At 34.7% G+C, this 15,923-nt stretch overlaps 1 protein-coding gene across 1 annotated transcript in view; it reads right to left on the reverse strand.

Moving 5' to 3' along the window:
- LOC113225387 (muscarinic acetylcholine receptor M1) overlaps nt 1-12,851 on the reverse strand; it is a 60,116-nt gene extending 47,265 nt beyond the window's left edge. The window contains exon 1 of the mRNA XM_026457685.1: nt 12,526-12,851. Within this exon, the coding sequence (XP_026313470.1) occupies nt 12,526-12,701 (176 nt within the window). The 5' untranslated portion in view covers nt 12,702-12,851. The remainder of the gene's footprint in view (nt 1-12,525) is intronic.
- Between the last annotated feature and the right edge of the window lie 3,072 nt (nt 12,852-15,923).

Raw genomic sequence — 15,923 nt, forward strand, 5'->3', positions numbered from 1 at the left:
CGTAAAACTTGATATCTTCGAATGTTTGACTTTAGAACACAGCACTAATTATTATGTTCATTTTAATAGGTATTGCAATAGAGTTTTGACAATTTCATCCAGCTATCGCCCAACATACGATACTTGTAGCAAAACCAATAAAAAGTCTATACAAAAAGCACTATAGTAAAACAAGATAATAGTAAGCAGTAACGACTAAGGAAGAATCTTGCCATTGTAAGTATTACGAGGTAATAAAAACCAGTCACTTAAGTTCTTTTAGACCCTATTGCTGTAACTATAAATATCTATTTACAAAAGAGCAACCCTAGAGTTTATAACACATTCTTTTCATGCCCTACGAAATGTTTGCCAATATTTTTTTAAACGACCTTTTCATATTGAACCAGTTTATCAGAATTCGTTTAACTCAAATTACACGAAAATTTATTTAAACAAATAAATAACACGAAAATTTATTTAAACAATTTATAAAAGTAATATCTCATTTCTCTTTACTGAGACTCGTGCTCTACAGTTACATGTATTGCATAACTTGGTATAGGAAGAAAACCAAGGAATTGCATTAAATTATAAATTATTATGGCGTTTAATATGCGCTTACACCCTTCCTATTCCGTCATTTCTTGACAAGTTCAATGGTATTTCATAATAAATACATCTACGCTTTATAATATACTTCGTATAATTATAAAAAAAATTGTAAAAACTTATATAATTATAAAAATTATTTCATTGTAAGAAAGTTTTCGGCTAAAATATCTATTTTAACGAATAATACTTAGATCATCATTTTCTTTCATTTGATTTCAATTTAAATTTCGAATAATCTTTCCCTTTTTTCTTTTTTTTTTTGTTATCAGAACACAAGCGTCAGCTATTTTATGCCTTCTTGTGTCAAAGTATCATCAGAACATGTGAAACTTTAACAAAATTCATTTTTTAACTTGTCCTTGCCAATGCCTGAGTGTCATTTAATGAAAGAACAATATTATCGTGTGGAAGCCGAATAACCGAGGACATTACCGAATGAGTCACCCGACCCCGTTTAACCTTTGCAATTTAGTTGGCAACTGCATCAGTTATGCAATGTTTTCATTCTATCTCTGTCACTACGGCCCAGTATTAGATAAGATTCGACTTTAACTTCACACATCTTCCTTGTAACGATAACGAAAGACTATCTGTCTTTTTTTTAATAATCCAAAGAACAAATGTCAATTGAACACGCAAAGAATTCATTACATTATATTTCTTTAATAATTTTGACACCGTTCTGTTGAGCATGACCGGCAGGCTGACTGATGGTTGGCTCTTTTGTTTAGCTATGCATCTTATTTGATGTCAACGACTTGACCATACCGATCTAACAAAGAAACCTTTTTTAATTTCATTTTAAGTTTTTAAAAAAAGGAAGGAACATGAAAAAAGAAAAAAATAAATGACCATCGACATCTAAATTCAAAATTACTTGATGTTACTTAGAAAAACAAATGACGGCAACTTTATTACATTTCCTAGCGATGAAACAATTGAAAGCCGCCATTATTATTTCCACATAAGCCGTACTGAAAAATATTGACCAAGAATCTGTTACCAGAAGAGATCGGTTTCATTAAAAAAGGCTTTAGAAACAAGGCCATGAGTTGATAGCAACTGGAGATTATACTTTCAACGAGGAAGGATTACTAACTACAAATACAATCTCTGTTATGGACTACCTTCTAAGTGAAGTAGATCAAGGGTAATACTTTGACCCTTGTATTCAAAGTCGAGCTTCCGATGTATTCCAAAAGCCAGGTATGCAGGGTAGGAAAAATCATGATTTTTTTGAAAAAATCCTAATTAGGCACGATCTTTTTGGTTATTTTATCATACAGTTTAACTATATTTTTGCGTAAAACGTAATAATTTAAAAGCTTAATTAACCGCGGTAAGCAAGATTTATTTTGTGTGTATTATAATAATGATATTAATTTTCTCAGATGTAAAAGACCTTAGTCTTTAAAATGTAATTGTCTGATTTTATATTGATTTCTGTGAAAGAAAATAAAATGGCGTGGAATAAGATGGCGTCGCATGGACGCAGAGTTAATTTTAGATACTTTTTGTAACAACTCGTATTACGGGCTATTTACTCCAAAGTTTTGTATACCTGAGTCACAGAACAATTTTGAAATTCATTTTAATATTAATTTGTTATATGTTTTTTCTATTAAGTTCTTTTTAGTATTTAGAAGTGGAAACAGACGGAATGACGAAAAAAATAAATTAGTAACAATTCAATCAACATGAAATGCATTCAATTCATTCCAATAACAGAGATTAGATATACATTACGAATGCCTATGCAATATTATGAAAATACGTGACTTTCTATACATTAAGTAATAATGCTTGCTTTGTGTTTTGTTTCGAAGTAAAGATCCAATCAAGATTGAGGAAGAAAAACACCATTATTCTCTCAATAAACAAAGCTTATTAGTTGAACAGCTGGTGAAATTACCCGCCCGTCACCCTGAGACAATTGCCTGTAATTTCACCAGCACCTTCAAAACCGGATCAGAGTAACTCACATTATTGCTTGGCGGCAGAAATATGTAAGATGGCAGTACTTCCCTGGACGAACCCAATCATAAAGAACCCTATTACTACTTACTGTCTAAATAGAAAGATGATCTGTGCTCTGAGTGTGTATAGGTTTGTTGTAAAGCGCGGTGTACTCCAAAGCGAACAAACGCAAGATTAAAATGTACTTGTTTTTATTTGTAAACCTTTGCAAGCTTCTAAGGAATAAGAGTGTTTTTTTTTGTAGTATCAAGTGACGGGACGAACATGTCATGCGCCTGATGGTAAGCTACACGCCTGTCCATAACAGTTGCAGTGCCTCTCAGAGCTTTAAATCGCAAAGATCTGAGGGGCACTGCCACTGCGCCCGTCACCCTCAGACATAAGTTGACTAGTCCCATGTGCCTGTAATTTCAAACCTTCCCTTCAAAACCAACGGAACACAATGCTGACATTACTGTTTGGCGGCAGAAATAGGTAAGGGTACTGCCGTACTTCAATGGTCGAACTCTTTCACATGGAGCTCGACTGCTACGAAAATCTATGTGATAAATAATCTTTTCACACCCTTTTTCAAAAGTACACAAGTACATTATATAATACACAAGCATAATAGCATGTGACTGGATTCGAGAGTACTAACAAATAAAATCAATTTTACAGAAGCCGTCGTGTTCTTTTAATAAAATGTGAAAAATATTACATGTGGCGTTTTAAGGCCTAATAAATGTTGAGACCAAATAACATACAATACTGTTTTCCAAATTCGAAACTTCGGAGTTACTCGTGTTTTACGAAAATAATCGAACGTAATCATTATTAAAGAGATTTTAACCTGGTAAAAGGGTTGCTTCAAATATTAAACCTTTAAAAAATGCGATTATGTGTTGATACGTATTGTAACGAACTACCTTACCAGGGCGCGGTTCCATTATGTCGTGGCGACGGGTAGTCGTGCAGATTAAAGTGCCGTGGTTTGTATATTTAAATGAAGTTGTTCACATATAGTGAAAGTATACTTTTTTGATGTTGTGACGACAGACTGTCGTGACAGTGTCCAACTAGATCGACACTCGAGTCATCACAAAAAAATGTGACGACAGATAATCGCAACTTCAAACGATTCTGTTGTGCAAACGACAAGGTCGCTGCCGTGAACCGATAAATTGTCATCACAATCTAGTGGGAACAACTGGACACGACGGTCGCTCAACGATAAAATAATCGTCCACGACACAGTCACGGCAGATAGTCGTGATATGGGGACAGGCTAGACGCGACAGTCGTCCAATGATAAATAAAATTCTACGACATAATGGAAACGCGCCTTCACGTACTTACCAGTTTTCTGGATGCTTTTGCTTGCACCACGTCTATGAGCACTACTTTGTCAAAAAAACATCGTTTGCAATGTATAGTATGCCTTACTTCAGAGTAATGTAATCATTAGAACTACGTAATGTACAACTCTGAAGTCCCCTAAATCAACATTACGCGTAACTAAACACGGGTCTTGAAATTACGAAGTAGGAAAACAATCGTACTGTTTGCTGAAAAAATCCGACATAAGACATCTTTGCCCTATATTCTGAAGGTAAAGAAACTTTGTCCAGACTAATACATACGCGGTGTTTTTGGTTGCAATAAAATTATTGTTTATTGGTCTTATAAATTCTATTAGTATAGAAATGATCAAACATCATAAACCAATAAATCAAAAGCTTATTAACACGATACGATTTGAAAATCAATAAAACTATATGATTAATATTTAAGAAAGGACGTTCACTACTACGACAAAGAATAATTGGCACTGTCTTACATTGATAAAACGAGATAGTATGTACATATATATAAAGACTATGACGAAATATATAGAAACGTTTGATGTAAAACATTGACTTATGGACGTCGGGTCCGCGCTAAAAAGTGTCCGCACTTGTAAGGCGCTAAAATCGCATACAGAGCGCCAAACTCCGCTTTAGTCTTCATTTGTTCGACAATTTAAATTTCGAATAGGTTGACTTGGGACATTTTTTCGTGGTTTTTGTATTAGACCCGTCGTCCATTTATTTGTAAGTCAATGATGTAAAAGCTAATTTTTTATAATCAAACTTTATATTACCTAGTCTCAAACTAAGAAATTTCCTGTACTATGACTAGTCGTGGTAGCCTAACGGTATGACCTACCACCTTTCAAGCCAAGGCCGTGGGCTCGTATCCGCTCGCATCGCTGTTTCTGAAATCCAAATTTTCCATAACACTTTCGGTGAAGGAAAACAATGGTCCATCCCGTTACTTAGTATTATAAAAAAAAGACCGTAATGAAACCTGTACGTCGAAGAAGGTCCCCAACCCACATTGAACCAGCGTTACGAACTAATATGTAGAAATCTAGAACAACGAAATTTGTTCCTGGGCCACCAGACCAAACCCAATGTAGAAAAATTCATTCCCAAAATGTGTCCTACCGAGAATCGGACACGGAACGACCTCAACTAGAGTCTACAATACTAACCACAAGGCCACGGAGATTGTCGTCGAATCAACCTTAATTTTTTTTAAATAATACCATGTGACTGGACGAACAAGTCGTGCGCCTGGTGGTAAGCGACACCTATCCATAACAGTTGCAGTGCCATTGAGAGCTTTAAATTGCAATATATCTTATGGACACTGCGCCCGTCTCCCTGAGACATAAGTTGACAAATCTCATATGCCCGTAATTTTACCAGCACCCTTACAGTTTAAAACCGGGCCGCAGAAATAGGTACGGTGAAAGTACTTCAGAAGGAGCTCTAAAATCTTCTATATACGGCGCGTAACGTCCATCAAAGTGAAGGTAATGGCCGGAATATAAGTGAGAATACGCATAATGTTTTCCCTATATAGCGGTGTATGTAGGTTTACATCTTTTCTATATTGTAATAATACCAATCAAGTATACAAACTCCAAATTTATTCGCTGACACACTTTTATGAACATAATCAGGACATAAAACCTAACCAGTTTGAATATGTGGATCCCATTATGAAATCAATAAAAAAAACATTTGAAAGATAAGCATCGCCACAAAACCCCATGAAAGAGAAAGACGGGGGGTCTTTATGGTGGAGTAATGTCAAGAAAAACCTGAACGCCCTGAATATCTCATTCAACGACTCAAGAGAGAAGGGCTAACATGACAGGGTGTGACATTACTTATTATTACTTATTTATTACTCAATTGATTATTTTCTTTGTCTAATTATTCTTTGTGTCAAATCTCATTTATTTAGAGAATAATGACAATAAATTAATTTTTTTTTATTACTAAATTGCCTTCTAGGAAGTCTTTATGCAAACTGTAAACTACGATGTGATATTTTTAATTTTGATAACGTTATCGGTCTGCCTTAGTTTCTTAAGTCTTGTTTGCTGGCATATTTTCTTGTATATTTTAACTTTGTTTCTATTAAATATACCACTTGCATAAAACACGGGTCTTCCTGTCCGGAATATGTGCATGAAATTACACAAAGGGACTCACGTCTATTAAGACGCAGAGTGCGGTCGGGACCTAACATATGGGGTCATATGGTGTTACGGATGAAGCTATTTGAACCGTCTGTCACTAAACAGTTTACATTGGGGAAGAAAGAATTATAACTTTGTCTAAATTAAACTTTGCAACCTTTTACATCGGTTTGCAATCTACATCAATGTAGCGAGTTCAATTTGACAAAGTCTCAAGTAGTTTCCACCAGTACATATCTGTCCATACGCGACTAGTCCGATATTTGTGAACCGCTTTGGATTATTATTTTTTGTTGCCTCAGTAGTGGTCCCATTTAAATTTGAAGATAATATTCCACCTCAAAGGGTGGCAAAATGGAAGATGAATTCTATTTATTGGATTTCACCCACTTTCACACACTTAAAACGTTTCAATAAAACTTGGCAAACAGTTGTAATTCTACACGTAATGTAATTCTTAACTGCCTCTGTGGCCGAACGGTTACCATGCCGGACTGCCACGCAAAGGTCCCAGGTTCGATTCCCGGGCCGGGAGAAATATTTGTATGGCCTACATTTATTTCTCTCGTGAGTTTGGGTGTAATTTGTGGTTGTCTATGTGTGTCCATGGCACCCGCGACACAGGGTTTCCCTAGTGCGGGGCTATGTTGAGTGTGTGCGTTATTATTATTATTATTATTATTACAAACTTTTGAGGTGCAAAAATGTATAATTATTAAAAAGATTATATAATTATATCATTCATTATATTAACTAAATTATGTTATTCCGACAATAGAAGCGTTTCTCAACAACAATTCCGAAAGATCATAAAAACAAACTGCGACGAAGATAAGTCAATAGTATTAAACATTATAATAGACATACGTATAACCATTAGATGAAGCTTAACTGGTCAAAGACCTTTTAGAAAGCAACAGTTTATTATAACACAGTAGATATTACACCATATACATAGATGTACCAATATATATTTGCAAAGAGCACGTGGTGAAAACGTTTATTCATACTAGTTTGTTTACTATTCCTCTCTTTAAGATAACAAATATGGACTTCGTTCGATTTTAATACAACGGGCCTAATTATGAAATTGACTCACCCAGTAAGTACATGTAAGAAATGCATAGTATGACATCAACTGCAGTCAACATGCAGTTGACAGTGGACAACCAGACTGCTTGCTACCGTATTGAAATTGTCAATTTACATTCAGAATGCAGCTTGTGTGTCAACAGGCGTTTTATTTTTTTATTTCTCCTTGACATCGTAAATTGTACAAAAATCATTTTTCTCTGCTCAGGATTTAATATCTTTAAGAAGTTTTGTGATGGTTTTAAACAGATGAAATAGAGAAAGACAAGACAAGACATAAAAAAGCATCGGGGCACTGCTCAGAAATTAAGACCAGGACCAATTTAACAAAATTCGATTTCCCTAATTTCTCTTACCTAATGTCGAACTCGATGTCTCCTCATCCAGTGCCACAGTTTGACTACACTTCTAAAGTGAAGATATCGCTTATATGTACAATACAATATAAGAACAAAATCCAGAAACCAACATAAAACGTGGTACAATGGAAGGACAAATAATTTTATTACTCTAAGTATTCGAAGAATTGTCTTTAATAATAACGGATATTAAAAGCAAAACGAAAATAATTGGATCTTTGTCCCGCAAGACAGACTAGAGGCTACTAAAAATAAGTCGATCATTAAGTTAACCAAGGTCTGCCAAATTGTCCACTAAATTCGTATTTATAACATCAAATTATCTGTAATAATTTCAACGTCCACCGGTTAAATCATTTAAGATTCTTGGCAAAAAACTGTAAAATTTTCCTGTCATTCCAATTTCGATCTTGACGACAATTCGTTTATTTTAATTGCAGGCATTTGTATTTAGAATTTGAAATTTAAATCTTATACAATCTTGTATGTTGCAATAATATAAACGATGTTTAAATTGTAAGTAATTGTTACTAGGATAACATTAAAGAAGAAGTTAATATACTTCAATATGCCAATTAATCTGTCAATTATAATTTCATAAACCATATCACAAAGGTGCTCTTTTTAGTTCCGAATCAAAATTCTGTTGTCTATGGTAGTCGCAACGGATCTGAAAAATTCCATTATAGTTCAGTACATAAACCTATAAAGCTATAATGAGTATTATAATTCAGTACACAGAACTATAATGAGTTTTAAAAAAAGAACGTCGTATTTTTGCTAATTAAAATATCAATTATGACTATTCTGAAACGCTTTACTGGCTCCGGATTGGTTAAATTGGCCTAAAAGACTTGCAACCGGGCCATAAAGTTTTATTTAAAAAATTATCGGTTAAAATATAATCGGTACTTGTTCACTTCTACTCTGTTTAGTTTTTTGTTTTGTAAAGTTTGTTTGTTTGTTTGGTTTTTTTTTTTGGTTTTTGGGTAGAAGTTTGGTTGACTTACGTTATTATATGAACTCTTAGAATAATAAAGCATAGAAACTAAGTCCGCACACGCTAAGTGAGGCAAATTGAAGCGCTCCCAATGGGCCTACACGAGCAGGCGGGCCGTCAGAGCTCAAGGTCAACTTGCACCGCGAACCGCTCAAGAATTTTAGCTAAAAATGATGAAATGTGCGGCAAATGTGTGTAAAAATACGTCAGACACACATAAAATAGATACTAACATCACATTCCACAAGGAAGTAACGCGTTTCAACTTGTATTTTTATACAAATATTCACTAAAACCGAAAATTAACCTACTACTAAAACTAGCCTACATGAATTTGATTTTTGCCTCACTTGTGACAGTTCGTTTGATATGAAACTATCATTCTATGCGTTATCATTCTAAGTATTAACTCTTAAAAAAAGTATTGTATGCAACCATTAAATAATTAGATCTTTAAATCTCGTACATGTTACTTGGGACACTCGGCAAAGCCTCATGGCCTGAACACGGTATTTGACTTTATGCAACAATTGCGTAAATTACAATTTTTTAAATAAATTGTAATAAAAACAGTTAATAAACTGCAATTAAATTATTACTACCAGACAAAGGTACTTGTACTTTATATAATAATACGGTATAATTGAAAAAAGCTCAACCAATTTAATAAGATACATCGGCAGTTAATTGCACACACAACAACGAAGAAATACTGGCAACTAATAATAGATCAAATTATAGTATACTTAAAAGTAACAGATAAAAGCGAATACCGACCAGGTGGTCGAAGCTTCTCATAGCAACAACGCAACTAGACACAACACGCATTGTTCTCAGATACAAGAGTGGTATCAAATCCTATACTTGTATTACTTACATGTACAGTAATGCTATATGACAATGGGTCTCGTGTTCGGTTTTAAATGCACTTTTGTGCTATAGCGTTGTTATATGACCAACCTCGTTGCATTGGCGATGACCACACCACTTAAATGATCAATTGTAATTTTTCCATAAACCTTTTATTGAGTTGTATGATGCGGAAAATGTGCCGCACGCATCTTGATTTAAATAAATGTAGCAAATGACTGTGCAATAGACAGCTCATGAATATATGTAATTAACGGTTCAATGATTTCTAAGAATACGGATTGTGATACAATAGTTTGCTAAGGTTTTTTTTCAGGGTTTGGTTTTATAACCAATTTTATTCAGCAAACATAAAAAAATAACGTAATTAACGCTTGCTTTGATTAATGTTGGAACAGTCAATAATTTTTTTACTTACAGTGAATTTCGTTTACATGGAAAAAAATAGGAATTGGTTGGTGATATATATATATTTAATACATATCTCTACAACTGCCAAGTACTTGCCTAATGTTAGATTTGTTTAGTAATCTTGACTTTTGACATTTTCAATAATGGATACGCAACCGTTGTATGTATTTGTGCATCAAGCACTTAGAATGGAGGCTTAAAATCAATTTGTTGCAAAATAAGTTTGATTCATTTGAGTCAATTAATATTTATTATAATTAATAAATGGATATAAATGGATATCTCGATGGGTGGATATAAATAAATGGATATAAGTAATAGATTTTTTTAAACATCATCGTTATCGGATTGTTTCTTTTTAATTCGTTTTAAACTTCTTGAAACCCAATGGCCTACTTGTATATTAAACGCTGTATTACACAGATAAAAGTAATTAAAGAACTAGTTTTAAATAATGTAAATAAATTAGTCTAAGGGACTGAGGAAACAAAATTGAAAACGTTTTTAATGTACAAGTAAATTTCGCAAGGTGAGAGTAGATGCATAAAAAGAACGAAAGCATAAAACAATGTGATTTTCGAGAAAACCGTATCAAAATAACTAATAGATAAAAGGAGAACCATTAAACCAAATAAAAGCTAGTTCCAATAAAAAAACACTACGATTCAATTAAGACGTAGTAATAAACATATTTAATCTATACTAATATTATAAATGGGAAAGTAACTCTGCTGTTAAGTTTTTGTAAGTCGCTGAATCAATATTAATGAATTTCGGTGTAGAGATATATGGGACCTAGGAGAAGGACATAGGGTTATAGTTTCTGTCACAAAAATAAATCTTAAATGGGTTGATATAGGGGATGAAATTTTGAATTGGAGGCCCAATAAAACTATGGACCCAATAGAACTATAGTACAGTACAGGGCTACTCGTAGTACTTATTCCAAGCAGACGAAGTCGCGGGCACTAGCTGTTTTATATAAAACGATACAAGTGGATAAAGATAACATAATGCACGCTTGACTGTCAACGTTTTTAACTGACAACGAATTCGAGAGCTAATACGACGAAGTAGAATTTCAAACGTCGTTGACGTTACTGGTAACGTAAAGTAACTGCAATAAAATATACTGCAACAATAAAGACCGAATCGCATTCCACAACTCTCAAAAATTGCACCCTAACACTATAGGGTTGCCATATCATCGACATAGAGCAAAATGAACATTGCGTGATAGCTAAGCCGTTACGATGACGGCCATTTTTTTTACCTTATTAAAATGGGAAACGGTTGCGGTGACCTCGAGGCTGACGAAACTCTGAAGTGAGTGACTTTGTGAGCGAAAGATTTAAAAGATGCTTTCGATGAGTTCCGTTGCGAATTGTAGTTATTACTCCGCGTGCGCTTTTTAACCATAGCTTCATCTTTCTTTTTTTATCTTCGAATGTAAAGTAAGAGAATGACCTAGAAAGTGTTCGAATTTATTGGTTCTTACGCGTGTCCAAAACGCTTACAGAAGTATCGGTTATGTTCTGTTCATTCCTTTGTTTTGTTATTTTTTTAAAGTCACGTATGCGTTCAAACGTATAATTCTTTTAACTCATAAGGAATTTCAATCTAAATCTGTCCAAAATGTTGACCTAATTTTTCGTTCTATTAACGTTGTGCAGTTTCCGAAACTGTTTTAAAAGAGCAATAAATCAAATTGCAAAAGCTTGGAAACATAAAGAGCGCAGGTAGACGACTGACCGACACTAATAGTCTAATAATAATATGAGTTTTGGCACACATCCCAATGCACAGGGATGCTGCATAGCTTCTAACAAAGCTGATTGGATGATCATGGACTTTTTCTTTTGCTTTCGTTTATTTTTGGTACATATTTTTGGTTTTTCTGTAGAATCTTTCCTGTCACTCTTAACAACAAGAATTAATCTTTGTTTACATGTATTTAAACTTTAACTATGTCAATAACTTAAGAATTTTTGTTCGATCTTTTCGGTTTTATGGACATCCCTAGTTTTTTTCTTTACATCATTACTTTATATTATTATTATGTGATGACAATTCTTTATGAGTTTCGATCCATTTAGCTCTGGGTTCTTTTATAAAATGTATATCAAGATAACTGGTTGATTTATAATGACAGGTTGTTCCTATTTTATTTTTTTCTCGCTTATCATTTACGGCTATATTTCCTTTTATAGGACTATGCCAAATGACAACGCAAACGCACTTATGTAGGCATTGTCTTCTTTGTATTGCTTTTTGAGAACGCATTCAGAATACGTGTTTAAAACCGAATTGCACCAATTGTTACGAGTTCAGTTGCACGTTGAGGAAGTTGGTAACCTTGAAAATTATTGGGTAACTTTTGAAACATCCGATTATGAATAGTTAACTCAAAATAATAATGAAACGGAAACTAGGTTGAGCTAAAACATTACAGCAACTACTTAACTACTTGTGGAAGTTTTTACGATCTCTTACTTGCGATTTCAAAACAAATGATTGTGACTAGTCAAAGCAAAAGTAGACGGTGTCCAAGTGTTTTACAAATACAAGAGACAGTGAACGGAACGACGAAAAAGTAAACCATCCTGGAAACTGACACGCAATGCTTTTAAACATAAAAATATGATCAACAAGTGATCAAGAGAGAGCTGGTAAAACTTTGCCCGACTTATAAGTAAAAGTAAACTTACCTATTAGAAATAGTCCTCAAGCCGGGTCGTCTGCAGAAAACGAGCAGAGCCAGCGAATTAGCCCCAGCTGAGACCAGAAACAAAACAGACAGCACGATCCGCTCAGCCAGCCAACCGGTCTCCATCTCCTCTGACATCAACGTACGTCCAGGAGACACAGAAGTCGGCGGTTCCATTCAAAAGTCATCACTAACACAGAATTCACTGCAACTTGACACTCTCAGTGTGTAACTTAAACTTCACTGCAGTGTAGTCGCGTAAAGTTTGGAGAACACGCAGGTATGAGCCCGCGTCTTTCTCGTAGCGCTGTCGGATGACAACTGAGCGGCGGAGCTGTATACCGGAATCCCGTGGCTAGGCTACCTTATCCCCTCCACTATAACACAGTGTAGCATTATCAACAGTACGTCATTATAGTTTTACATAGTCTAGCTTATATAAAGTTGTATTACTGTATCTACAGTATTTACGGTTGTTCTAGACAACACAACTCCATAAGGTCTTGATTATAAAAGAAAGTTTCTATGCATAAGAAATGTGTTACCCATATTTGTAGAGACAATTAACTGTATATAAGAATTGGCCTGTATTTTTGAAGCCTGACTTAATAAAACTGTTATGTTTTCTTTGCGGTTCTTTCGCTTCGGTGTATTCGATTGAAAGTTTTTTCATGACATGAAGTTGACGATGAAGCTAAAAAGGGAACAAGGAAAATCGCGAGGAATATTATAAATCTTCCTTATATAAACAATAGACTTGATTTTGAATAATAAATATTACAAACAAAGTTACATAAAATGTACCTAAACAACTTATATAAATGTAACATGTAATAAAATATCAATCGATGTATTTTTGGTTGATATAATGTTTATGGCTTACTTGACCAAAACAGAAGAAAATATATGAACCATGAGATTAAAGAAAACGCTTTGCAGAAGACTGATAGCACAGCCGGTGCGATAGCCCTGTGGAAATGCGGTTGCTTCCCAAATGCGTAATCGACGGTTCGAATTCCTGTGGCAACATGTATCTATGACTTAAGTGTATAACTACGTACATTTGTGAATTTTTACTAGAAATGACTCTCGCTAGCGGTAAGGATAAATATCGAAGAAGGTTCACAAGCCTTGGTAATGTTGTGTAGTTCCTAACCTCCATTGAGGTTGTGACATGCTCTTTCATCATCATATCACCTTTTTATCGCCCTTTTCTCTAGTAACTTACACTTACTTTTGGAATTTTGAATCGTTCTCTAATTCTTTTTCTTCGTCATTCTTACTTCGCTTCGTTCCGTCATCACTCCCATAAAAATTCTCGAGGAGAAAAGACTTGTCCTTCAATCATGTGGTTAGTGGCTTAGAATAATAACGCATAGAATGATAGTTTCATATCAAACGAACTGTCACAAGTGAGGCAAAAATCAAATTCATGTAGGCTAGTTTTAGTAGTAGGTTAATTTTCGGTTTTAGTGAATATTTATATAAAAATACAAGTTGAAACATGTTACTTCGTTATGGAATGTGAAGTTAGTATCCATTTTATGTTTGTCTGACGTATTTTTACACTCATTTACCGCACATTTCGTCATTTTTAGCTAAAATTCTTGATCTGTTCGCGGTGCAAGTTGACCTTGAGCACTGAAGGCCCGCCCGCTCGTGTAGGCCCTTTTGGCGCGCTTCAATTTGCCTCACTTAGCGTGTGCGGACTAGGTTTCTATGCGTTATTATTCTAAGGGTTACGGCTTATAAAGCAGCAATATAAGCCCTTCATCTATATTCACCCATAAACATGGCTGTGTGTAATTTAAGTTGGAGAGTGTTTCATAGTGTTGTACCTATGTTTTTATACCATTTTTTTTGTTACAGCCTTTCCTTCTGCTTTCCATACCTTTTCGTTGTTTCTACCTCTACAATAAAAATTAAGTGGACCGAGACTTCTCTTTGACTTATCCAAGGCTAAGCTACAATGTGATGAATTGATGACTGTGATAAAGAGAACTGAAGTGAATTTACCACATCAGCCTTACTCTTAAATCTAAAAGAGATAATAATGATAATTTGATGGCCTTGATGGGCCCGCAGTTAGTAGTGTGGGCGCTAGATGAGGTGTTTCTTGGTTCAGTTCCTCGTTGGACCTATTTGGAAAATGGTAATCTATTAAGGTAAGGTTGTTGTTTGACGCCAGTACTTGTATTGAAACCTGTACAAGCGAAGGAAGCAAAAATAGAATCCTGAGCGTAGCGAGTGTTTCAAGGCACAAGACGCAAAACAACTTTGCCGCCGAGCGAAACACACAACTTTTATCTCACCTCAAAATGGTTGGTGAAAGAAAAGCAGTGCAACTATAAGAGATCAGTATTTTTATTAAAAGAAAAAGTTTTTCTTCGGATGCGTTCTGAATTTACACCTCATCAATTTTTATTCTTGCTTGTACTTTTATTTTGTGTGATTAAATGATTATTGAAATTGATTTAGTTCTTCGACGAATTAAAATAATTTAATAAAGACAATTAGTTATTATTGTCAACAATAATAAGAATAAAATATACCAACGGATTTATATTACATAAATAAGTAATGTACGACAAATCGTGTAGTAAAAAGTTAGGTCCATCGTCTAGTACGAATTCCAAAAACTTTTCCACGCTAGCGTGCAAAATACGCTTTTCCGAGTTAGCGAGGTCAAAAATATTTATTTAATATACATAAAAACAGACTTGATTTGCCCAACCCAGCACTTTAGAATTGCACTGACTGCAACAAAAATTTTCAGGATGCTGTTGTGTTTTTATTTTTTGCTATTTTTATTATTATTTTTTCCTCATAATATCGCTTTACCGATTATCGCTTGGAAGCCGTCTACGTGCGCCTCTACGAACATGCCTGATGCACTGTGCCATCTTGACAGTCCCAATAGCATCTTGAACCCGGGATCTCTGCGTGGCAGTCCGGCATGGTAACCGTTCGGCTACGGAGGCAATTAATTGTATTACTGAACTATATGTATATATTGCATTGAACGCGTAATGCGCGTAAAGGCCGTTCGAGTAAAATTATTGGTTGTAAGCTTTGAATAAAGTAATTCATATGTATGAATGTATGACATCGATACAATTAGAAGAAGTAGTTAACTTAGATCATATTATTATTTTTGTAGTTCTAGAGTATTCAGGTACATAAAGCTTTTCGCACTTGTATACCAGTTCACTCTATCTAGAAACGTCTTTCTGCTTCATTCCACGTCAGTCCGGAAGTTTTCGCTCTCGATGGTGTGCCGCCAGGTAGACACGGACCGTCCAGGTACCCTTTGTTGAAATAGCTCTGTAAAATATATCTGAGAATACAATACAATAACGTTTTTCGTCTTATGCCGTTTCTACCCTGGTGGTAAAGTGC

This window comes from Hyposmocoma kahamanoa, unplaced genomic scaffold, assembly GCF_003589595.1.
Source record: "Hyposmocoma kahamanoa isolate Upper Pololo Valley unplaced genomic scaffold, ASM358959v1 160, whole genome shotgun sequence".
NCBI lineage: Eukaryota > Metazoa > Arthropoda > Insecta > Lepidoptera > Cosmopterigidae > Hyposmocoma > Hyposmocoma kahamanoa.